The 25,837-nt window shown below is 33.5% G+C and overlaps 3 protein-coding genes and 1 non-coding gene across 4 annotated transcripts; 3 read left to right on the forward strand and 1 right to left on the reverse strand.

Annotated features, from left to right (window-relative positions):
- The first annotated feature begins 4,949 nt into the window (after positions 1-4,949).
- Positions 4,950-6,224, forward strand: LOC131609720 (replication protein A 14 kDa subunit B). The gene is made up of 3 exons (XM_058881510.1): positions 4,950-5,105; positions 5,476-5,737; positions 5,964-6,224. Exons 2-3 carry the CDS (start codon positions 5,479-5,481, stop codon positions 6,026-6,028), a joined length of 324 nt encoding a protein of 107 aa, XP_058737493.1. The 5' UTR covers positions 4,950-5,105; positions 5,476-5,478; the 3' UTR covers positions 6,029-6,224.
- A 2,504-nt stretch (positions 6,225-8,728) lies between these two features.
- TRNAA-UGC (transfer RNA alanine (anticodon UGC)) lies at positions 8,729-8,801 on the forward strand. Its single transcript has one exon. It is a non-coding gene; the product is annotated as a tRNA-Ala (tRNA).
- A 6,679-nt stretch (positions 8,802-15,480) lies between these two features.
- On the forward strand, positions 15,481-17,797 carry LOC131642362 (uncharacterized). Its single transcript, XM_058912624.1, has 2 exons — positions 15,481-15,743; positions 16,471-17,797. Exons 1-2 carry the CDS (start codon positions 15,647-15,649, stop codon positions 16,725-16,727), a joined length of 354 nt encoding a protein of 117 aa, XP_058768607.1. The 5' UTR covers positions 15,481-15,646; the 3' UTR covers positions 16,728-17,797.
- Positions 17,397-21,769, reverse strand: LOC131642355 (ribonuclease H2 subunit A). Its single transcript, XM_058912618.1, has 7 exons — positions 21,483-21,769; positions 21,291-21,414; positions 20,745-20,832; positions 20,354-20,491; positions 20,191-20,278; positions 19,977-20,097; positions 17,397-17,796 (listed from the first exon to the last, which is right to left on the reverse strand). Exons 1-7 carry the CDS (start codon positions 21,637-21,639, stop codon positions 17,619-17,621), a joined length of 894 nt encoding a protein of 297 aa, XP_058768601.1. The 5' UTR covers positions 21,640-21,769; the 3' UTR covers positions 17,397-17,618.
- Positions 21,770-25,837: the final 4,068 nt, after the last annotated feature.

The raw sequence follows: 25,837 nt of genomic DNA on the forward strand, positions 1-25,837 counted from the left end.
GATACACCTCCTGTGACCTGGCTCTAGGCACCATAGCCTATAAGCTTTGACTCCTTCAAGGTATCCCATGAACATGCATTTCAGAGCTCTAGGTTCGACCTTGTCTTGCCTAATGTGAGCATAGGCTATGCAGCCAAATACTCTCAGTTTGTCGAGATCTGGTGGATGTCCCGACCAAACTTCTTCAGGTGTCTTCATATCTAACGCTGTCGAAGGACATCTGTTTATCAGATATGTTGCTGTCGAAACAGCCTCAGCCCAGAACACCTTTGTTAACCCCGCACTAGTCAACATGCATCTGACTCTCTCCAAAATAGTTCGATTAAACCTTTCAGCCAAACCATTTTGCTGTGGAGTACCTGCAGTAGTTCTATGCCTTGCAATACCAGAGGCAGCACAAAAACAGTCGAATGCCTCATTGCAAAATTCAAGGCCATTGTCGGTTCTCAACCTCTTGACCTTTCTGCCAGTCTGATTTTCAACCAGAGTCTTCCAACTTTTGAAATTCTCAAAAGTTTCATCCTTAGTCTTCTGGATGAATACCCATAATTTTCTGGAATAATCATCTACTATGGATAGAAAATACCTTGCTCCTGAATGTGATGGACACCTTGCAGGCCCCCAAAGATCAGCATGGATGTAATCAAGGGATCCATGTGTTCTTTGTTTGCCTTTGTTGAACTTCACTCTGCAAGATTTTCCAAGCACACAGGGTTCACAAAACTTCAGCTTTTCGACTTTGTCTCCACCAAGCAGATTTTGTTTCCCTAATTCGACCAGACCCCTTTCACTGACATGGCCCAATCTCATGTGCCAGATTTCTGTTTTCGACAAAGGTTTCGTGGATGCAACATTTGTCGAACCACTTACAACTTCAGCCTCAAGGGTATACAAGCCTTGTTTCTTCACGCCTCTCAAGACTTCCTTCGAACCCTTCATGACTCTTAGGATACTTTTCTCTCCTTGGAAAACATATCCTTTCTTGTCGAATTCACCAAGAGAAAGCAGATTTCTCTTCAAATCAGGAACATACCTGACTTCAGTCAACAACCTTATTGACTCATCATGGAGCTTGAATCTCACAGATCCAACACCTGCAATCTTGCAAGCCTTGTTGTTTCCCAGCAATACTGATCCACCATCTTGATCACATAATTCCTCGAACAAGTCTTTGTTTGGAGTCATGTGCCAAGTGCAACCTGAATCCATAATCCACTCCTTCTTAGAGTCACTGCTTGAAACCACAAGAACATCAGATGATTCGAAATCATCTTGAACAATGGCAGCGTTGCCATTATCCTTACCTCCATGATATTTCAAGCGTTCAGGGCACACCTTTCTTGTGTGACCCTCCTTCTTACAATGGTAGCATCGAATGCCAGATGCTTCGCCACTGTAAGTCTTCGACTGGCTTTTGCCTTTCTTCTTGTCGAACTTACCATCCTTTCGTAAGAGTTTTCCTTTAACGGCCAAACCTTCGCCAACAGTCGAAGGTTTATGCTCCTTTCGTTCATTCAAGTCCTTAGAGTACAAGGCTGATTGAACTTCTTCAAACGTCAGGGACTCCCTTCCATACAAGAGAGTTTCTTTGAAGTGAGCATGTGATCGAGGCAAAGAACACAATAGTAACAGCGCTTGATCTTCATCATCGATCTTCACATCAATATTTTCAAGATCAAGAATCAGCTTGTTGAACATATCCAACTGCTCAGCCAATACTTTGTCTTCAATCATCTTGAATGAATACAAAGCTTGCTTCAGGTAGAGTCGATTTACCAGCGATTTGGTCATATACAAACTTTCAAGTTTCACCCATAACCCTGATGCCGTCGTCTCCTTTGATACCTGCCGGAGAACCTTATCACCAAGGCTCAACAAAATTGCGCTGTGTGCTTTCTCGATCATATTCGTCTTCTCCGCTGCCGTCAATTCTGCATTCATGGCTGCCTCTCCCTTCAACGCTTCCAAACAACCCTGCTGAACCAGTAGAGCTTTCATCTTTAAGCGCCACAGACCGAAATCATTCACTCTGGTGAACTTTTCAATCTCATACTTTGTTGAAGGCATCTTCTCCACGCTCACCGCACCAATTTGTTGTGAATTCAATGCCAAGAACAAAGTATAATACAAGAGAAGAATAAAGGATAAGGAAGAAGAGGAACACAAGAATTGGTTATAACTGCTATTCTTTCACTTTCTCTTAGAACAAGATTACAAGTTTACAAGAATAACAAATAACCTCTCTCACCCTAAATTAGGATTTGCAGCTTAGCAATGATGAGAGACTAGTATGCTATTTATAATAAAACCTAACATACTAACTAATGGGCTTTTTCAGCAAGGCCCATTACACAAGCCAACTTAATAAACAAGCTAACTTAACAAATTAGGGTTTAAACACTAAAACCTAATTTAACATGCTAACAACTCTAGCATCTTCGACATCTGCATGCTAGACCCATCTTCGACTATAGCATGCACACTTCGACACCAGCATGTGAACAATCCTTCGACTTCATGCTTAACTCTGTCGAACTGTCGAACCAAGAAGCTACCCTTCGACAATACTAGAGTTCGATCCAATATCTCACACATTTTAATACGAACGTTTGTTAATTTCTTAACTCAACAATAACATCTTTAATTTTTTTTATGAATGTTGTTAAAAAAACTTAAAACCACATGATAAATTATAATTGATCATGAGTTTTTAATAAAAATGCGGATAAATGGGTATGGGTACTTAGGTATCCATAGGGTACGGGAACAAGCTCAAATGTTGGTGCCCACGCGGATATGTGCTCGAGTACGGGGATTTTTCGAACTGCGGGTATGGGAATGGGTACTATAGTACCTTATCCATACCCTACCTATTGTTATCCCTACTAGCACCTATCATTTGTTATGTCATTATCTTTCTTTTTTTAAATAAAATATTTAAATCTTTTCAATGTATTTAATATAACCAGATATAAATCACAATTAATATTATTAATAAATTAGATATAACATTAGACTACTACTACTACCTATCAACAACATAAATATATTTTTTAATTATTTATATTGTTAATAAATACAAAGTTTTTTCATTGATTCATAATAGTTATCAATACACTGAATAATATTTTTGTAAATAATGCAAAACAAAAATTATGTTTATATAAAAAAAAATTCATTTAAAAATTTTATATATACAAAAAATGGTTAAGTCTAGGATGAGGGCTCAATTAAGTCCCTCACCGGTGAGACCTCTAAAAATAACCATAGGATTAAATGAATGCTTAAGATTTATTAGGATAAAATTGAGAACATGTAAAATTAGTTAGAGGTGATTTTTTTTTTCAGTGTCATTTTTTTTTACTGTGTCATAAATATTTTTACTTTTTGTACGATTTCTGTTTCGTACATAAACATATAACAAATCTCTTTTCTCTTTTCTATTCTCTGTAAATTCTCTGTAAGAGTACAAACCAAATTTCTTCCTTCAATAAAATACCTATCTCTCCATCTTTTCACGTCTAAATTTTTCATCTCTCCATGTTTCTCAATAACATCTCTATTTTTTCCGGTGGTAACCCGTAACTTGAATCGAAGCGGAAGTGGTTTCAGTTACAAACACCTAATTGGACCACCGACTTCACACGGCGGTGGCTGGTGAGGTCGTCGGAGAGGTCTTCAATAGTATACCTATCTCTCCATCTCTCCATGTTTCACGTCTAAAATTTTCAATATATTATAAAATAAGGTCAAATTTTCAAGGAAACTAATTTCCCCCTTGCAACTGAGGTTGCGCGTAAAGTTGTTTCTGCTCCTCTGCACTTTGGAGGTGCTAACCGAAATAAGATGGCTAACTGGAATAAACCAAGGTATTATGTTTTTCTTTGATTGCTATGTGCACAAGTGTTATGCATCAGATACTAATATTTCTTTGATTGCTATGTGCACAAGTGTTATGCACAAGTAATATTAGTATCTGATGCATAACACTTGTGCACATAGCAATCAAAGAAAAACATAATACCTTGGTTTATTCCAGTTAGCCATCTTATTTCGGTTAGCACCTCCAAAGTGCAGAGGAGCAGAAACAACTTTACGCGCAACCTCAGTTGCAAGGGGGAAATTAGTTTCCTTGAAAATTTGACCTTATTTTATAATATATTGAAAATTTTAGACGTGAAACATGGAGAGATGGAGAGATAGGTATACTATTGAAGACCTCTCCGACGACCTCACCAGCCACCGCCGTGTGAAGTCGGTGGTCCAATTAGGTGTCTGTAACTGAAACCACTTCCGCTTCAATTCAAGTTACGGGTTACCGCCGGAAAAAATAGAGATGTTATTGAGAAACATGGAGAGATGAAAAATTTAGACGTGAAAAGATGGAGAGATAGGTATTTTATTGAAGGAAGAAATTTGGTTTGTACTCTTACAGAGAATTTACAGAGAATAGAAAAGAGAAGAAGAGATTTGTTATATGTTTATGTACGAAACAGAAATCGTACAAAAAGTAAAAATATTTATGACACAGTAAAAAAAAATGACACTGAAAAAAAAAATCACCTCTAACTAATTTTACATGTTCTCAATTTTATCCTAATAAATCTTAAGCATTCATTTAATCCTATGGTTAGTTTTAGAGGTCTCACCGGTGAGGGACTTAATTGAGCCCTCATCCTAGACTTAACCACAAAAAATATAGGCACTAATTTATTATTTTTTAAAAATAAAGTAAAATCTGTTGGTTAAATTAATTGACTTTCTTTTATTACTTTTTGAAAACAAATATGTGTACTATACCAGTACCCGTGCGAACGCACGGATATCCCGCTAGTTTCCGTTCAAAAAATAAAGTTTTCAATGTTTTTAGACAAAATTTACGTAAATTTCAAACTAGGGAGAAAATAGTAAAACTCATCCATATTTGTTTCCCGCCACAAAAACCAAAACCAATCGAATCTTTCCCGCTTTTATTATTTTGCGCCTTTTCCGCTCCCAATACATAGAAACTACTCTGTAACGCTCTCTCACAAACGCATTAGGGTTTCTCTTTCATCCACTCTCAGGGTTTCAAGATCAAATCTCCAAAACAACAATAACATACGGTAATTCTCCATTCTTGTTCTCTGATTCAATCCATCTGTATTGTATGAAGTGATTCATTCATCATTCAACATCTCCACCAGATTCTTCTCTCTCTCTTTTTTTTTTGTATGCACTTAACATGTTTGTTGAAAGTCCCCCCAGACTTTTTCCTTCCTTTTTGTTTTTAATTTTGATTTTTCCTTATTCTCATGCTTGATAATTACTGGGTTGAAAGTTAAAATCAGATTTTTGTTTTGTTTTAGATCATGTGGTTGATTTTATGTTTTTGATTGTAACCCAGAAATCAGAAATTTGAGTGGTTTAATTCTTGTTTGAATAAGACCTATAAAGGTGCATTCTTTTTTGATATTGCTGTTTTTTTATGTTCAGGTTATGGACACTTCAAATCCTGCTGCATTTGTCAATGCCCAAGTTCTTCCCAATTTCATTGGAAAGAAAGTAAGGATTGTGGTTCAGGTGAATCAGTCTGATGGAGCGGCTATCACGGGGAAATCCACTGATGAATCTCAGATAATTGTGAAAGGGTTATCATCACAAGTGCCTGTTTTGAATTATGTTGAGGTTATTGGCATTGCTGAAAGTAGTAACACTATCCGGGCTGAGATATTTACAGACTTTGGTGCCACATTTGGTAGGAAGCATTGTTGTTTTATCTATATGATTTTCTTACATGTTATCGATTAATTTGATTAACTTTTTAATTTTCAAATTGTGATTAATATGTTTGTTGTCAATCTTTTGCTTACAACTTAAACACCCAAATTAGAATTAGATACTACTATTTTTTTATTTTAATTTCCTGTTGTTGTTCTGATGTTTACCCACTTTTGTTAATTTTGATTTGTCTTTCTTTGTAGATGTCAACTCTTACAATCAGTTATGCCAACTTGCAAATGGTGAATTCAGAAGTCTGTTTCTTTAGGGATCTTGAAGATTGTTGGATCAGCTACTGGACCGTTTTAAGTTGCAGATTCTTTGCTAAAGAATCTGCATACTTTTTAGCATTTTATGATAGGAACTAATATAATGTATATGTTTATTCACTGAGGATCTGATATGAAGACATGTGTTGTGTTTGAACTATATCTTTATGCTATGTTAAGCTGTCTTGTTTGGTTTATACATGTGCCAATTTCATTATATATGTTTTTACCTGTGTCGATGGGTTAGTTTGTCTGGTATTTCATTTATCTCCCCTGCCTTATGCCACATTCATTCCATTAAAATGAATGAAGCATTAGTTTCAATTAGAATGTTTGGTTCTTCCACATCTAAAATACTTTAATCATCTTCCCTTCTGAACTTCCTAAGAAACCTTGCTAGTCTTTTGAGCCATCCACACTTTTGGTTTTATTATAAACATGATTAAACAGATTTAACTCAATCTTTGGAATAAGAGAAAAAGAATGAAATATCTCTTTGATTGAGTAGTGATATAGTAAATCATTTTGAAAATGTACCTTTTAATAAATATTTTATAAAACAAAGTTTGTTCTACACATAACCTGGACAAACTGACTTCTAACTATATTAATATTACCATCTTGGGAGGCCAATAGTTAAAATGGGAAAATCTAATGGTAGGAAGTGCCATGTCATATTCGTGTGATGCTAGTCTCAATTATTCATTCTCTATTCCTTTTTCTTTTCTCTATTCTTTCTCAATTTGCTCACAACTCTAACAATTTTTTTTTTTGGAAAAGGCAAAATTAATTAATTAAAAGTAACCACAAAGGCATAAGGAATGCCTGTTACACCAAGTTCACCCCCAAAACATAAAATTGCATGTACACCTTATACTATACAAAATTTCCTACAATACCAACAGCTGATACACCTTTTACTGATAAAAAAAAACACCAGTCTCCAAAACATGCCATTGCAGGAACTATACAAAATTGTTTCCTAAAATACCAACAGCTGATATTGCTATAGACCGGCAGCGATACGACGTCGAAGAAACAACAACCTTTCGAAACAATACATGATCTTCAAAATTTGGACCGCGTGGCTGCAGCGTAAGAGTGAAGCTGACTTTGCAATGACTGAATCAAAATACCCTCTTCAAAACAGACTCACAACCAAAAGCTTACCAACAAAAATCCTACACTCCTATCCTGTATATTGCGGATACATCGCTTCAAATGACCGAATCTGCGAGAAACTTCAGCACTGACAGAGCCCCTCAACTGGCGAGATCCAAGTCTATATCCGTTACGATGACCTTGAAACTCTGACTTGCCTATGCAGGCCGTTACATCTGTTATAGCGCCAGTAACTATTTCGGAAATCCAAACTACGATGCCTAGCAAGCCACCAGAACCAACAATCACAGCCTGCATAACCAGTCTCCACTTTGTCACTTTCACTCAGAATTACACTGCCCTCTATCTCCGGTAAAATTTCAAACAGCCCCTTTGTCCGCAATTAGGCCTGCACGCTCGATAACAAAGCTTCCAATAACTATTCAGTCGCCTGTATCTAACACCTTAGGATCCCCGGTTTCTTAGAATTGCAGTTGGATTTTGCCACCACATGGCTAAGTTGTGTTTGATGTCACTTGACTTATCTTTCATCCAATTCCAAGATGTGATTTTTATATTCTCTACCATCATTTCTAGGCGCACATCCTTATTGCAAAATAGTTTCCTGTTTCTTTCCTTCCATATAATCCATATGCAAGCAAACCAGATTATTACCGCCACCCTTGAAGCTTCCCTGTTCGAATCTAACAACCCAGAGAATTGTTGCAGATGCGCCTCACTTTCATTTTGGAATGCCGCTTTAATCCCAATCCATTGACATAATGAGCACCATGTACCTGCAAAGATAGGACACTCGAAGAAAAGATGATTTACCGATTCCTCCCCCCGCACCCGCCCTCGCACGCCAATGATCCTTGCCACAACTCTAACAATTGACATCAGTAGCATGGTTCGACCTCGGAAAAAGATTCAATCTTGGTGAAGGTTCACATTCACCATTGTGTAGTTCCACAAAATATGATAATTATAAGCGAAATTACCAAGCATGCTATCATAGAAGGAAAAAGGATATGCTTGAGAAGGCACACAACACACTGATTATTTCTTTGGGAGATAAGGTTCTTAGAGAAATTTCAAAGGAGAAGATTGCAACAGGCTTATGGTTCAAATCGGAACACTCGTACATGGCAAAATCATTGGCAAACAAGTTACTCTTAAAGCAGAAACTGTTTACCATGTAGATGCAACCAGAAAAGACACTGGATGATCATCTTGATTATTTCAATATCGTCATTCTTGACCTAGATAACATTGAAGTCAAGGTATATGATGAAGAATAAGCCTTGTTGTTGCTTAAATCATTGCCAAGTGAATATGATATTTTTGCAGATACCCTCACTTATTGATGATTTCTCACGGGCTTTCAACCAGGCCTTTGTACACATCACCATTTATACACCTCTAACTGTACTAGAACAAACCTGAAGAGTAGGAGGCTTATACATACACCTCATCTAAATCCCTAACACCATCTCAGTATCATTAGTGTAGAGCAAAACTTTGAAGATCTTCCCAATCACACAAACCATGCTTCATTTAATCAATATAGGTACAATTGTTTTGAAATGAAAACAAATGGGGATGTAGCTCAAATGGTAGAGCGCCCGCTTTGCATGCGGGAGGTACAGGGTTCGATCCCCTGCATCTCCATTTTTAATTTTCTGCTCTGAACTGAAGTTTTTGCCAATATGGGTGATGGAAAAATTGTATCTTTTGCAGATCTATCCTAATGATCTCATTATTGATGTAATATTTTCACTGACTTTTGAAACTAGCTCATGAAGAAATGAAGTCTGCATGTTGAAAGAGATAGGTAGTAGATTACTAAAGAAGTTATGGTGACTTGGTTAGATCAGTCGCTTTGTATTCTGAGGAGATAGAGATAGTATTTAAAGGATGAAGAGTAGGAATTGAATCCTGATCCTTTTGTGGGATGACTCAACCATGAAATTTATTCAAGATAATATTTTCATATCATGGATTGTTTGGTTGCTTTTAGAAAAAGACAGTAAAGAAGAAAGATATAACTTGGATTTTTACAAAAAAAAAAAAAAGTCACAAGGTTTTTTTTAGAGGCTTAGAGAAAGGCTTACATATCTTGAGGAGCAAAAATTTCATGGTGTACTGCTTTGGAAATTAAACAAAAAAAAGTGGCTAAGTGTATCATAGGTATCTTCTTATAAGCTATGAAGCACGGACACCTCAAACACGACTTCGACACTGACACGACAACATCAATATTAATTTGTATAAAATTATTTAATTCTTTGTGGTATCAGAGCCGTCGGGTGTTACCCTTGTTTTTATAAAGTACTCCCTCCGTCTCATAATAAGTGTCTCATTTGTACTTTTTCCTTGTCTCAAATTAATTGTCTATTTACAATTTCAATGCATCAATCATTATTATTTTTCCACTATTATATCCCTATTTATTAACTTTCACGTTATTCAACTACTATTAATAGAGGTATTCTAGTAAATGACATTAACTTTTTTACTAAAACCAACACATCCAATCATTTTCTTAAAAACCGCGCATAGCTCAAATAGGACATTTATTATGAGACGGAGGGAGTAATCATTTACCCGACACAATCTTTATATATACTTAAGAATACAAATCACAACGTTCTAATGGTGATTACATAGAGCATTTAAAAATTGACTAACCACATTGGTGTGAGACTCTTAACAATTTTAAAAAATGAATAAATTAAATGTAATTACAAATGTCGATGCACGTGTCTGAGATCGACACGAATACAGACACGTCTTTTTTTAGAGGTGTCGGTACTGCATAGCTTATAACGGTCTGTAGGTATCGAAGGTAGGATTAAAGGCTCGTGTTCATGCATGCATGCATGTTCATTTGGAATTTGGAATTTGGAATGCACATGGAAATATGTGGTGATTCCTTTTTTTTATGTCTCTTCACCTTATCAAAAAAGAAGTTAAAGAAGGTTGGCATCACAAAATTAAAAATGGCAGCTAGCTCAAAGCTTTATTAATGACTCCATTTTATTAAAATTTGTAAGTAAAATAAAGAGGCAGCCAGTGAACAATGAAATATGTACAAGCTCCTTTAGAATATAAGGATTCGTCAATCAAACTACAAAAGTTCTTCAATACTTTTCACAAGCTAGTCAGTCCTTTGCACAATAAAATCCTCAAAGGAAGTATAACAAACAAAAATGGGGCCTCATTACTCAATGAAGTCATCAAAGAGATATTTGCCTGATTTTTTTAGTGGCTTATACAGAAAACCCATCACAAAGTCAAAATAAGGTATGAAGAACTGTTCTTTTAATGAATATATAAATGAACTTGTAATGTGAAAGAAGATGCTTTCACATATAATAAAAATTCAAATAAAACATAAAAAGAAAAATACACGATGACGAGGGTAAGAAGATGAAGAAGAAATGCAACACAACCTAGAAAAATGAAAAGTCGATGAATCATCACGATAATAATAATGAATTCATTGATAAGAAATGTAATCTTTTGAGGGAATTCAAAATGATTTGGACAAAATTTATTGTTTGGATACAAAAATGAAGAATTATTAAAATGATGGAAATTTATAGAGTATTTTATCTAAGTTAAATTTAATCATTTTGAAATGACACCAAAAACCAAAGAATTTTAAATTCCTTCATACTCCATAAAATGTATTTGTTTCTTCAAATTTTGCAAATTGGTACTCATATTTTTCAAAATTATAAAATTGACCCTAAAATGTTTTTAAAAATTTTGCAAATTGGTACTCATATTTTTCAAAATTACAAAATTACCTCATCCAAACACTCTTAAGGTTCTGAGCTAAGAATAGAAAAAATAAAGATAAGGTCACTCACATTTCTCATGAGAAAAAATGAGATTACAAAATACTAATTATAAAAAAATTCTTCTAAATTTAAATGAGTCATAAATAACACCACCTTATAGACGGCATATCGTGTTCCATCATATTCTTTCTAAAATAAATGCAACGATAGAAACATTAATTAATTATAAATTAAAATTATTAAAATTTCAAATTAAAACTAAATAAATTATTACAAATCGAGTAAAACTAAATATTTAATTATTTTTTCTTACTCTTGATTGGTCCTCAACTCATCAACTTGGATCTCATCTATAACAAGCAGTTTAAAGAATGAGGTTGTCCATATAACACATACTTCAACACTCACTTTCACTCCTAGTGTTAACCTGAGTTCAATTCTCACATTATAGTCCTTAACTAGGCTCAGATACTATGTTAAAAAAGTTTAAAATTTTATTCCAAAATCTAACTCAAAGGATGAGTGTTGTCAATACTAAACAAACTTCAAAATTCACCCTCATGCCTAGCATGCGTCAAGGTCTAATTTCTACATTACAATTCTTAATTCGACTTTGATCCATAATACATCGACATCTAGGCAACACATTAATAACATGATATGCCCTAGCATGTTTCTCCTATAATATCTCCTAATGAGCTAACCTAGGTGGATCTCCCAAAGCATTTGATATCATATAAAGATGTGACCCTCTGAAACACTACTAGACGTAGTCAAATGCACAACTTCAATCGCTAAGAGCTATTGTACCTCGTACTTCAACCGATACTAGATAATTCAGGAAATCATTATACCTAACATCTACATCTCTACGCAGATCATATAAGGATGTAGATGCAGAATCGAAAGGGTATATGGAAACAAATTGGATATACCCAAATCCTCTCATGACTCGCTAAGAGGGATGAGAATACAACAAAAGTGATTCACAAGCCAACCATTTAGAGTAGAAGACTAGGTCATCCAAGGAACGTGTCTGACAGTGATATTCGTACGCTTGAAAATGTAAATCATCTGCTAATGTACGGTCAAGATACACCCCGAAAGGTTCGGTTGACTGCTTCTCGTTGAGTGGGTTGAATGCACAAGCAAGACGCATATCATCAGTGTAGGTGTCAACATATGACCAGTCACATATGTGTGGAAAGTGATGGAGAAACCATTTATGAAAATGGTACATATGAATTATTAGCACGACAAGTTTACTATTATTTTCTAGATGGTTATTAAGGATATAATCAAATTTACGTGGATCCCAATGATTAAGAGAATACTGATTTCACATGTCCTTTCAAAGTTTTTATTAATCGAAGGATGTCATTCATATTCCCAATTCTCTAGCTACTTTTCAAAGGTGCATGCTTTCTATTTTTGCTGATATGATTGAAAATTCCATTGAGGTATTTAGGGATGGTTTTTATGTATTTGGTAATATTTTTCATAGTTGTTATGATCACCTTAATGTCGTTGTAAAAATACGTGTCGAAACAACCCTCGTTTTTAGTTGAGAAAAATGTTACTTTATGGTGACAAAGGTATTGTTTTAGAATAGAAAATCTTTTTGAAAGGTATCAAGGTAGATCAAGCTAAAATTGAGGTGATAATAAAATTACCACATCCGATTAATGTGAAGGAGTGGGAAGTTTCTTAGGATACGTTAGTTTCTACTGACACTTTTCAAATAAGGAAGGATGATACAAATATTATTAAACTGAGCATATTTTTCTTGTGCATGTTTTTGTTGATTCGATACTACTAGTGAATCCTTATGCAAGCTGTTTTTGATATGATGCAAATTAAAATCGAAAGATAGGAGAGCCTTATGTACTATCATAGGTGTACAAGAAAAAGTAATTATCTGATAGCGTTTGTCTATCCTGACGCTTTTGATGTTGATGGTGTTTTTCAACAGATGTGATCAAGGTGTTACGTTGACGGTATCTTTTAGCGGTTGCGATCATGGAACATATTAGAAAGTTAAGATGATAATTTTGTAATGGGTTTATCAGCCTATATTTAGACAAACTCAACTCTCTTATTAAACGATTCTTAGAGAAGGAAAATTGACATTGATTTTTCATTCCCTCTAAAGGGGAGGTTTCTCAAGTTACCTTAAAATTTTTGAGGTGGTCCACTTAATAGATATTAAAAAATCAAAAAAATTTGGTTGATTCTTTAAGTTTTTGTGAAGTAAAGGGGTGTCAAATGCATTACACGTAGAGTCAAATATTAGTCTAAGGCCTAAGGAGGTTGAAAAGATGTTTCCCAAAGATTTTCTAAGGGAAAATGATTTTCTCTTAGAAGGAATTTAATCAAGAAAGAAGTAGATTCTAGAATTTCCTATCGATTTAGAAAGCTTCAAAGACGTTTGAGTTCTGTTCGAAAAAATATAAAGAGGAGAAGTTCTCCAAAGCTTACATACCATTTGATCTCAAAGCTGGATGTTGTCTTGCGTGATGAGAAATAAGACCTTAAGTCCTACTATGGATTGTTCTTATTCATCTATTTATCGAATAAATCGTTCCTTTTACCTAATAAATCGTGTGATCTATATGCGTTTTTTGTTTTCTTCCTTTTTTATTACGCCAAAGGGGGAGAAGTATACTCTCAAGAGGAGTAGAGTATACTATTTACTCATGTGATGAGGATTTTAACCAGTCCAACTTTTATCTCTCTGCTTTATCTTTTACCACCTCCTTGAGAGATGTGTTGTCATCATAAAGAACGGGGAGAATATGAATCTATGTGCTTGCAAATATAAAGTTGATGATTTGCTGAGAACCCTTCTAACATTATGATGTTGACAACACCAATGATTGTTGAAGTTGGTGGTAATAACTTTCCAACTCTCTAATGATGGTGACCAAACTTGAAGACATCTCAAACCTCATTAAGTAGGAGACTCAAGATTCCATTGAAGTGCTTATATGATCGATTTATCTAGCAAAGGATCTTGAAAGCCCCAGAGTTTTGAAAGAGAGGAATTGTGAAAGTTCGCTTGGCCATATCTGTCTTATTGACTAGAATTTTGTAAAAGTAGGAAAATAACTCCTAAGATATTAAGGCAACTCCCACACTCACTTAAAACCTATTGTTATATATCAAATCTCTTTAAAATATTTTCAAGGTCAAACCAAATGATTAGGAAACTGTCAACTTCCTTTTAAAAGCTTTTTTGAACTAACTAATTGGTTTGGACCTTAAGCCAATCGATTAGGAAAAAAATTAACTATCAAATCGATTGAAACCTTAAACCAATCAATTGAAAGAAGCCTAAATAATTGTACAACAGATTATGACAGTGTCTTAATGACTAGCAACGACCCTCTTTCAAAATTTTCCAAAATAGGTCAGAATAATCGATAATTTTAGTAATCCAATAGGTTGAATTTAGGAGCCAATCATTGAGCCATTAAAACACCTATGGATTTTTTTTTAATTTTCCTTCTCCTATATAAAGGAGGGTCAGCCCCTCCTCATTTCATACCAATTTCCAAAACTCTCTATTTTCTTTAGAATTTATGTCTATATTTTCTCCCTCCCTCTAAATATTTTTTCTTTCACTTAAATTGTCTTTGTGCTTTTGAGTGAAAAACCACTTATGCGGAAGAAATTGTATTAGACATGTTATCGTTAGTGGCGGAGTCAGGAATTTTAAGCAGCCTGGACAAAAACTTTACATCATTGATTATTTATTTGTTTTAATTTTCACGTCCTATTTTTACTAATTTTGCCCCTAATTTTATCTCTGATTTTGTCTAAAAATCAGCTATTAAATTGGGAAGAGTACAAAGAAAATAGGGGTTGAGCCCGAACGCGTGCCCAGACTAGATTGCGATACTCTTAAAAAGTTGAGTTTGATTATTAAGATAAACCAATTATAAAATATCTATTTTGATTTTAGAACTCAGCCAAGAAAAATCTTATATTCGAATCATGAAAACTACATAACCATCAGTTATAGAGAAATTTTTGTGAGAAGATATGTAATTGTTTATAGAGGATTTGCTAGATGCCAAGATTAAGCCTAACACCATACCAAATCTAAACAATCTACATATGCCTCACATCACATGTCAAGCAGCGCATAATGCTTGAATTGATTTTATGTAACTAATAATGCATCTACATGTTAATGTGCGTGTACTAATGAGAGCAAGAGTTTTATTCTATTGAATCATACAACCATCATATCATATAATATACAAGGGAGTGCCAATATGGCTTTTTTGCAATTTCATGTAATTATTGAAATCATATGAATGAATGAGACCTAGAGAGAGATTTCTTGTATTTTTTTAGAGATTTCTTGTATCTTGAATCTGAAAGAATATCTAATAGTATTATATAATTCAAATACTAACAAGAAATGACATACAGATCACAGAACTGTAACAGATAATTACAAAATTAGGACACATCAAAACATGACAGATGTGCACTTCAACATTCCAATAACTCATAGATGATATAAAGTGATTAAGGTTTTATATTTGGACCACTCACAAACATGGCACTACACTTGTCTAGTTAATATAAGGCACTTTTTGATAAAGATAACACCAAACTTTCCTTTCTAAACCTACCAACAGTTATTTCAACCAGCTCAATTTGTCATACAAAGTAAAAAACCTGTCTAACAGAAAAATGGGTTTGAGAGTACTAGCAACCTTTTCTCTTCTTGTTTTGGTCCATCTCATCAATCTTGCTTCTTCATATCCTATTAAGAACAACTTGCCTTCAGGTACTATATATCCTATTCTTAGCTTCTCTTTTTGTTTTTCCTCTTTTAAGCTCATAAAAAAGGTTTCCTAAATTGTAAACTGAATTGTTGTGTCACCACATTTGTGGGTTGCATGTTGTTTGTCTGCTAGCCTATGTAAACCTAAGATCAAGAAAAGAGAGACACCGTTGCTATGTGGTCGTGGAGATATCAAAAAGCTTGATATCATAGTTCAAATAGCAATCATAGACTCTGAGACACCGACACCTTTGAAATAAGGCGTCGTGTCCGGAGTGTCCCTGCTACATAGATCAAAGAAATTTTTTGTAGAACCCTATAGCACTATTTCCATTCTATAAGACTATAACAACAGGTCCCTTTTCCTGATTCCTTGAAAGATAGGATGAGGGTAACTGTTAATAGATTCTTTAGTTTTGAGCATTGTGAAAGGAATGCTATTCAGGTTCAATAGAAACAAGACACCTACTTTGATTTATAAAGGAGACAAACTTGTGGATTGATTACTATCTTGCCTTTAAGTTTTGTCTCCCACTAGTAAAAAATTTAGATGCTACAAGGTAGAAAAATTCCTTAGCATGACAAGAAATGTGTTTTTTGCTGTGGATAACTTTTAAAAGAAGTCTCACCACTTTCATCTACCTTTCTACACTGGCCATAGGGATCCGATACCTAATTATGAGTCATTTTCAGCATACTAAAGATTATTACTAAGAGTTTTGTTAAATAGATTTTGTGCAGAAAAGCAAGTTAGAAGATAAGGCAATAAATGGAAGTAAGATGGAAGGAGGTGGTACTCATGGAGGAGGTCATGGTGGCCAATCACACGGAGGAGGAGCAGTTATACCTATTTATGCAGCTGGGGCTGCAAACAAAAATCACAACCATCGTGGTGCTGCCGACTGCAACCTCAACAAAATCAAATTTTCCTCCATGCTTATGATGATATTTGTCTATCCTCTGATGCTGCTTAGTTTGTTAACATAGAAATTACAAAAATAGCTCAGTAAATGTTATGCAATAAATGTAACACATTTTTTTCCCTACAGTAATGTTTTCTAGTTCCCTAATAATAAGGAGTAATGTATTTTGTTCAGTTAGGAATTATGACACTATGCAGAATGTGTCAAAGAAAGAATGTTAACATGCTCAAATTATCAAATTAACATACAAATGAAATAAAGTTATAGATTTCATGTAAGCAGAAAGTTACCTTTGCCCGGATCAGTGGTAAGTCTGAAAAATACAAATTAGTTAGGTTGTCGTGACATGATACATGAATATAACAGAAAACAGCTCCGCGCAAATATTATAACTTTTCATAATTGATTTCGCTTAAGATACAAATTTGAAGCAGTGTTTGCAAGTTTAATGTTACAGTTTATACAGTGAACTAAAGTTCATCTTTAGTAATATTAAAGCTGTCCAGCAAAATTGGCACTCATAATAGTTTTAGAACTATTTTCCCTGCTCAAAATACCATTGTTATTTTCTTCCAAATCGGGGTCATGTTACCTGTGATTTTTGCACAGACATGTCTTTTTTTTTAGTCGAATAAAGAAGAAAATAGCTAAAATCCAGAAAACTACAATCCAAAAGAGAAACACAGATGCAAAGTCTGCTGATAAGGGAATCAAAATAAAGGAGGAGAAACAATAAATTTAACTAATCCAATCACTTCAGATGTCCAAAGTGGACTAATATTCATCTTACATCAATCATACTGATTAAATTAACACAATAGTACATATTGGTTAGACCGAGTACGAGAGAATCATCATAGGAAAGCGTATATACACAAAATGCTCTCCAATATTCTAAATTTCAAATAGCTATAAATAACTTAGATAATGCAAAGATTACAATTAGGCGTCATTTTCAGAAATGAGTAAGGTGCTCAAGTTTCCGGGCCTGAAAAAACCTAGAACGCCCTTTACCACTTGATTCTATTTCTTCACTTCTCTTCTTGGAAGTGGTGAAACCCATATTGTTCAATTTCAATTGCCGTTTGCCATTACTATTATTGCCGTTGCCGTCTTCATCCAAGTCAGACTCCCTATCAAAACATTTTAGTTTTAACAAAGATAAATAAGCATAAACACCAAGCATGTGCTTGGAACATAAAAATGGAGAGCAAAAAGTGATGATCCTCACATACATAATGGAATAAATATTAATGTGAGTGTGGGTGGCGGTGGTGGTGGGGGGGTCCAAAGGTGCAGACCCATTTAATGTTCATGCTTTAAGCTCAAAGTTTATAAGAGAAGATTGTGGCAGAAATATAAATCCAAGCCTAGCATCTACAGCTTTTAGGATAATTGAACATTTACAATACACTTGACTTTATATATTCTTTTTCCTTTTTTGACAACAAAAGACAATGGAAAAATAAAGGCCAATTCCTACTTATCAACCTGAAAACAGCTAACAATCTAACATACATCACAACAAGTGTTTGTAAAAGATTGTAAAAAAACGTAACTTAGATATTAATAAGGATGTTTCTGTGGTGCTAAGACCAGCTAAGAGATGTGAAAATAACACGAGATTGGTAGCCTATACTGTTTCAATTATCAACGACTATTTCACAGCAGATATTAAGTTTAATAATGCAAAAAATGTCCAGAAAATTAACATTCTTTTTTGAGAATGATTCCAGTTATATAGAGCACTAATGAGAATAATAATTTTGTTACCCTAGAAGAAGCAGAACCATAACTGATTTTAAGCAGCGGAGAATGCGGTCAAAAGGTTACTTAAGTGGGGGAAATTGGATAACAGAGAAATAAGTGGAATTAGACAAAATCAAGAAAAAGAAAAGGTTGAAGTGAAGATAAGGTTGGAAATCTAAATCAAAATCTTATCTCAGAAACAATGTTTCAAATAAGATAAATTTATGATCTTAAAAATAAACTACTTTTACAACTAAAAAGAGAAATTTCCAAAAATGACTGATGTGGTGGGATTAGCTTTGATTTGATATTGCTATTCTTGTATCAAATGAGCCTCAAAGCCCCTAAAACTATGGAAATTAAAAAGAAATATTAAAGAAAAAAACAGTGGGGCTGGGAATTATTTTTTATATGTTTTGTATAACTCATCTCAACATCTGACTTAAGTTACTTATGATGGTTATAAATAACACCTAGCAGTATGTCAATATTAACATGGAACAAATTGTGATAGTCAATTGCGCCTATAAGCCTAGTTCAAACACACAGGGGAAGTATGGCAAAATAAATCGAAATAAAAAATATGCTCACAAGTATAAAATTGAAAAACTTGGTTATTTGGTTTTTGTTTTCATTTTGCGTTTTCACTAAGTCATACTCAAATAACTTAGTCGCAAACAAATTTTCTTCCTAATCCAGGTTTTGGTTCCATCTGGGGTTTCTAATTGAAATGAAACGCTTCCTCGTTCTCACGTCAAAACCCCTTTTATTCTTCATTCTATTCTTGCTGCTGACATGGATCGCTGAAAAGGATTGAGAATTCCAACAGACAAGTCACATTCTCGAAGAAGGCTAACAATGTGAGTTCTTATTGTATTCTTTGTCACTATTACGTTAAAATTTCTTCCATCATGTTCTTAGTTGTTTCATTTTCTCCTTAGAATTGTTATGGGATTGACTGTTATGTCTAGTAATATATTTTTATTCAGAAGTTAGATTCTAAGAAGGTGGAGATTCTAAGAGAGCAAATTGCAAAGCTAGACATAAAATAATCGTATGTGTTTTCACTATCTGTTTTGGAAAGAAAGGAATGATATGGACCTAACAAACAAACAGGATTGCAAGAAAATGATTCTGAGGCATTTAACCAAATGTTTCACTCTTTAAGGCTACAGAGCTGAGTATTTTTTAAGAAGATATCAATTTCCATTTGATGTATATTTGCTCACTCCTGCCTGAGAGGAAAACTAGTGAATGAATTTACCTTGGTTTTCTATATGCAAAGATAACGTGTAGCTTCTCACTCATTATAAGATATATGTTTTCTGGACTGCACCATATCAGCATGTGTTGTCTAAATCTATGTGCATTGATTTATTGCTTAGAAATTTATGAAAGAAAATTGAAAGCAAGAAACAAACTCAAACTAAGGTGGTATTTATTTTATAACTACACCTGAAATCAAGAAATGTGAACAAAAAATATTTTTGAAACCATACAAATCCTTAGAAATCAAGAGCAACATACTCATAGATTATCATAAAGATTATAAAAGCTTGCTTACCATAAAACTTCAGCACCAGTTTTAAAATAAGTGCTGCAAGTTCCCCAACTAAACCGGACCAATGTTGGAAAACCAAAGATAGAATGTTTGTGATTTTCTAGCCAAGACTTGGTTGTGGGATCTACACAAACGGAAAAAATAACCATATTTATTATTGCTACAACATAAAACAAACTAATAGATATCATGTGCGATGTACTCATGACATTCTCACCTCCCGGATATCCAGAGCCAAAGTTCCTGAGCATATTATCAGCGGTCTCATCGAGCACCCAATCTCTTACAGCTCGGTCTCTCGTAACCTGAAAGGTTGGATTAAAGGTTGAGTAGGCAAAAAAACTTTATATAGCATGTAGTTTTAGCAGAGAGTTAGATACCTTTGCAGCTATACTTGCACCACTGACAACAGGATAGAGACTATCAGCTTTCTTAGCAACCACAAATTTGATAGATGGAAAATTTTTAGACATCTTTGCTTCATATTTCCCTGGATCTCCAACCGTATCAATATAAACCTGAAGAGCACAAATTATACATTACATTACATCTCTAATAATTCAACTATCTGCTTAACATTACTGCCCAAGTACTTAACAATAAAAGTTACAAAATGCTCAATTTTCTCTCCGTACTCGATGTCATTAAAGAATCGAGACAGGAAATCAAGCAGCAAGAGTTCTTTTCTGAAAGTCTTACTTTGTCGGCACAAAATTTGTGTTTTTACAGGGAAAGTTCCTCTCTTTCAAATATGTTGGGTGATTTTCTTACCTCGGTTAGAAGCACTCCGATTTTGAGTACCCTATCAACGAGTCCCATAGCAGAGTCATGTGATATCTCATTCAAGTTGATCTTATTCCTGTTAAAGTTACAAAAAGGAAGAAACAACCAATGTGAAATTCAAAAGAACATAAAAACAACAAAATCAAAGACTACGTGTATGTTTGGTTGTCTTTTGCAAGAACCAAAAACAAGTCTGAAGGTGTAAAATTGAAATTGGAATGATTTTGAGGTATTTGATTCCTCTAAAGTAGAATTGATTCTATATCCAGAATTGATTCTATATCCAGAATTGATTCTACTTAAAACTATAATTGGTAGTTTTGTAGTTTAAAAGTGATTTTTAGACTAAAGGTTGTTGTTCAACTCACTTTTACATAAATGTATTCAAACATAAATCATTTTATATTCAACTCACTTTTAACCAGAATCAATTCTATAAAATCAATTCACTCAGAATCAATTCTCGTCACCGCAGCAGAACCAAACACACACTAACTAACTAACTAACTAACTGACTAGGGTTTAGGGATTTACTTCTTGAGCATTTTAGCAGAGAGTTCCTTTGGATCAATAACATCAACAGCCCATCCAATAGAATCATTGGCTTTCAAAGCTTCAAATAATTCTTCCCTCTTGTCTTCTTTCAGAGTCTTAGAATCTGTTTTACCAATCATTAGTGCCAATTTAATTGATTATAAAAGAATAAGAAAGAGAGTGAGAAAGTACCTGCGAAACTCAAAGTAGCTAGGGTTTTCTTATAGGAGAGAGGACAGTATAGACAGCCATAGACCATGGGACCAAGAACAGGGCCTCTTCCAGCTTCGTCGATTCCCATTATGCAAGGCTCCGATGCCCATTCTGGAACCATAGCTTCAGATCCCATTTCCGCTTCACAGTGAACAACCACAAACGCGCGTTTGCTTGCTTAATAGCTTTTCAACTTCCCGCCATTTATGTGTGTCTCTGAATTTATGAGAGCGCGATAAAATTAGGGCAGGTTTAAGAAAAGAGTAATGTATTTTCACACCGTACCGTACTTATTGTTCACAAATACATTAAACAGAAACTTTTTTATTTTCACTTTTTAATAATTTTTTCAGTAAAAAAACTTTTGGAAATAAAGAGATTATATATAATCAAAAAACAGTGTAATACAAAGCAACGGGTGCAGTTATCATAAAAATCTATGCACCATGCATAGATTATTATGGACCCTTAGATCATTGGATCAAATTCTAGACATCAATTGTTATTACTCAATACTCAATACTGAATACTCAATACTCAATACTGGATTAAAAACATGATTCAATGGCTTATGTAGACTTATACATGGTGCATAAGTAAAATCCTTATGCATATTAGCCAAAACTCAAAGCAACCTATGAAAACTCACCAATTCCTATTACGTCAACAAAAAGGCTAATATTTTTCAACCCAAACTCTCTCTTAACAACTCTGTTAACAACATTATCTATAATTTATGTAACTATATCACTATTTAAAATTGGTTTGTTATGGTAGGTTTGCAACCAAAGACTATTTAGAGAGGTTTGATATGATTAAGGATATCAGTTGTGAGTTGTGTGACTGTGATGAAACGCTACAACACTTATAACATGTTTGGATTGATTTTTGAAAGACCCAAAATCAATTTTAGAGGTGTAGAATTGATTCTGGGTGATTTTGAGGTGTTTGTTTGATCAAAAGTAGAATTGATTCTGTCTCCAGAATCGATTCTACTTGAAGCTAGAATTTGAAGCTTATACTTCCAGAATTGATTCTGGGTGATTTTTACAATGAAATTTATTGTTCAACTCACTTTTACATAAACGTATCCAAATATAAATCAATTTTGCTAAACTCAATTCTGTTAAAATCAATTCTATCAAACTCAATTATATTATAATCAATTATATTCACCACAAATCCAAACATACCCTTATTCTTTAAATGTCATGGTACAAAGCCTATTCGGTAAACTGTCTTGAATTGGCTCCACATTGAACACCATACCGAACTTCATCATTTCATTAACCAACATTTTACTTTTCATTAGCCAACTTTATTTTACTACTAAATTATTTTGAATATCTCGACGTTTATTAACTAACTTCATCACTTCATTAACCAAGTTTTTATATTTCATTAACCAATTTTATTTTACCAATAAAAATTATTATGTTATACTATTCACAACACTATTCATTAAAAAAATTAATGAAAACACTGTTCACTGTATAAATATGGTGAATAGAGCATATGGTGTCAAATTGGAGTGTAAAGGATGGTGTTAAGATAACACACCTCTTAAGAAAATACACTCAGTCTCATTTTGTTTCATGAATGATATTTTTAAATTATATAAATAATTTATATCAAAATTTAATTCTTAAGAAGGGATGAGAATAGGCTGGGCCGAGTTAGACTTTATCAAAGTTTAAAAAATTCAAAGCTATAACCTGACATGTGGGTTACCATTGGCTTATTTTTCGACTTGAACATGATCTTTTCGAAGGTCTGATTAGCCAATTAACTTGATGTAAAAGCCGATATCATTTGAACATATGTAAATAAGTAATTTAATTAATGTTTAAATATACTAGAGAATCAAAATTACAACAAGATTAAATGTTTGTTTACATTGACTTATCTGAGCTTACATAGTAGCATAAATTTTGTGAAATTATTTGTTTGAGAGAACTTATGAAAAGAATATATGAGACTATTCGTAAGACTTTTTCAACTTATTTTTAAAGTTATTCAAGATAACTAAACTTTACTTTTGTATTTTAATATAAAGTACAAAATACAATATAAAAAGTAATAAATTTATTCATATTTATTAAAATAAACCAGTCTGATAAGTTTCAAAGACTTCTTTTAATATTTGTGATTGATCTTATTTAAGTAAATAAGCTTATAAAAAAAATCTAAATCTTTTCTACTTAGTCTGTGTAGGTGAAAGACATATTTTTACAATTTATTCAATCAAGAATATGATATATTATTGGACTCTAACATTTTCGACATTAGAGAAAAAATATCAAATATACAATTACTACTATTGAATCTAAAAGTAAGAAGTAAAGAGAAGCGTTGAAAAAAAAGAGTAACAGTAAAGCGATAGAGTCAGACAACATACCTATTGATATATGAAAAATTCTAGGTGGTAGAGACATTGAGTGGTTCACCAAACTCTTTAACAAAATTATAAGATCAACGTAAATGTCGGATGAATGCAGAAGAAACACTTTAGTTTCAATATGTAAAAACAAGTGGGATATACACAATTGTGTAAATTATAAGGGGTTGAACTTACGAGTCATACCATAAAATTAAGAAAAATGGTGATTGAACGGAGACTTGAAAAATGGTTTGAGTTACTTCAAATCAATTTGTCTTTATGTTTGAGAGATTGACCATGAAAGTGGGCTATCTACTACAATGTGTGATTAATCAGTATTAAATGGAACAAAAAGACTTATACTTAATTTGCATTGACTTGGAGAGGGCGTGTGATTGAGTTACTAGAGATTTTGTGAAAATTCCTATAGTAGAAATGTGTTATGATAGTCTATATTCGAATTGTCAAGAATATATATAAAGGGATAATTACTAGTGTCTAGATTCAAGATAAAAAGGAAAACGATTTTTTCATTACAATAGGGTTGCACTGATGTCCAACTCTAAGTTCCTACTTTTTTACTTTCATTTTTGATGTACTCACAGAACACGTTCAAGAGCCAACGCTGGGATGTATATTTTTTTGTCTATGATATAGTTTTATTTGAAAAGTCGAAGTAGAATTTAAATAAATGATTGAGGACATAGCGAGGAGCCTCAAAAATACATGTCTTTCGCCTAAACAAAAGTAAGATGAAGTATATGAAATGTAAGTTCAACAAAATGATAAGTGTTTTTAACTTAGATGAAAGTTAGAGATCATATTATTCCAGAAGTCACGCGGTTTAAATATCATGGACATATAGTACAAAACGATTGAGAAATAGAAGAGAATGTAAACTATCAAATTTTAGTTAGTTGGCCAAAATGGAGAGGATCTCAAGGGTTTTATGTAACACAAAAGTATCGCTCAATTTGAAGAGGAAACTTTACCGCACATTAGTAACAACTACGTGGAACAAGACAAAATGTTGGATAATTAAAAATCATCATAAAAATAAAGTAGGTGTAGTAGGGGTGAGGATGTTACATTGGATGTGTGATAAATCTAAATGTAGTAGCTGTAGTAAGGGTGAGGATGTTACATTAAATGTCTGATAAATCTAGACTTGATAAGATTAAGGTTTAAATAGTCAATTGATCCCTATAAGTTGAGGTGTTTTTTATTTTCGTCTTAGTATTTCTTTTATTAATAAGAGAATGCAAATTTTAACTTAAGATATTAAAACCAAATGAAATTCACAATTTAAGAACTTTATCCAAAACAAGACAAAAAAGTCATAGACAAAAAGTAAAAACTTGTCAACTTACATGAATCAATTGACCATTTAATGCTAAGATTAAATATGACTATATAGAGTGAAGGAGTATCACTTGAAAAATATAGAAGAGTATATCTAATAGAGTGGAGGTAGAGGAAGAAATGGAAAAACTATAATAAAATATTTAAAAAAAAGTATATCAAATGGAGAGGAGTAAGGCAACTAGAGGTAGAGAAAGAAATGGAAAAACTCTAATAAAATATTAAGAAAAGTTCTAAACATTATTGAATTGAATATAAACATGATCCTAAAAAATTTTACAGCAAAATTAGATCTATATAGTTAACCTCGTTTAGTATGATAAGACTTGATTTTAATTGTTGTATATTTTCACCCTACTACTAAGCAAATACACACATAACTATGATTGCAAACTTCATCTGTTTTTATTCTTCAAGGCAGTTCAAATATAGGTAGGTTTCTTAAAAAAAAAAATCGTTTTGCAAATTCGATGTTTTGAAACTGTATTTCTCTCACTATCGTGAATAGTGAATAGATATAAGAAATAGACCTATAGGGGATTAAAATTTAAATAAACCTGAAATACTTGGGTGGGATTACTTTAACCTCATT

Source organism: Vicia villosa, linkage group LG1 (genome assembly GCF_029867415.1).
Source record: "Vicia villosa cultivar HV-30 ecotype Madison, WI linkage group LG1, Vvil1.0, whole genome shotgun sequence".
Classification (NCBI taxonomy): Eukaryota; Viridiplantae; Streptophyta; class Magnoliopsida; order Fabales; family Fabaceae; genus Vicia; species Vicia villosa.

Bases quoted from the DNA above. Each gene is read 5' to 3' on its own strand.
- LOC131642355 (XM_058912618.1), bottom strand. From the start codon at position 21,639: ATGGGATCTGAAGCTATGGTTCCAGAATGGGCATCGGAGCCTTGCATA. The intron at 20,492-20,744 runs GTAAGAAAATCA...TGTGCTCTTCAG, and splicing joins TCGGAGTGCTTCTAACCGAG to GTTTATATTGATACGGTTGG. The intron at 20,098-20,190 runs GTGAGAATGTCA...CCGTTTGTGTAG, and splicing joins TGGCTCTGGATATCCGGGAG to ATCCCACAACCAAGTCTTGG.
- LOC131609720 (XM_058881510.1), top strand. From the start codon at position 5,479: ATGGACACTTCAAATCCTGCTGCATTTGTCAATGCCCAAGTTCTTCCC. The intron at 5,738-5,963 runs GTAGGAAGCATT...CTTTCTTTGTAG, and splicing joins AGACTTTGGTGCCACATTTG to ATGTCAACTCTTACAATCAG.
- LOC131642362 (XM_058912624.1), top strand. From the start codon at position 15,647: ATGGGTTTGAGAGTACTAGCAACCTTTTCTCTTCTTGTTTTGGTCCAT. The intron at 15,744-16,470 runs GTACTATATATC...TTTGTTAAATAG, and splicing joins TAAGAACAACTTGCCTTCAG to ATTTTGTGCAGAAAAGCAAG.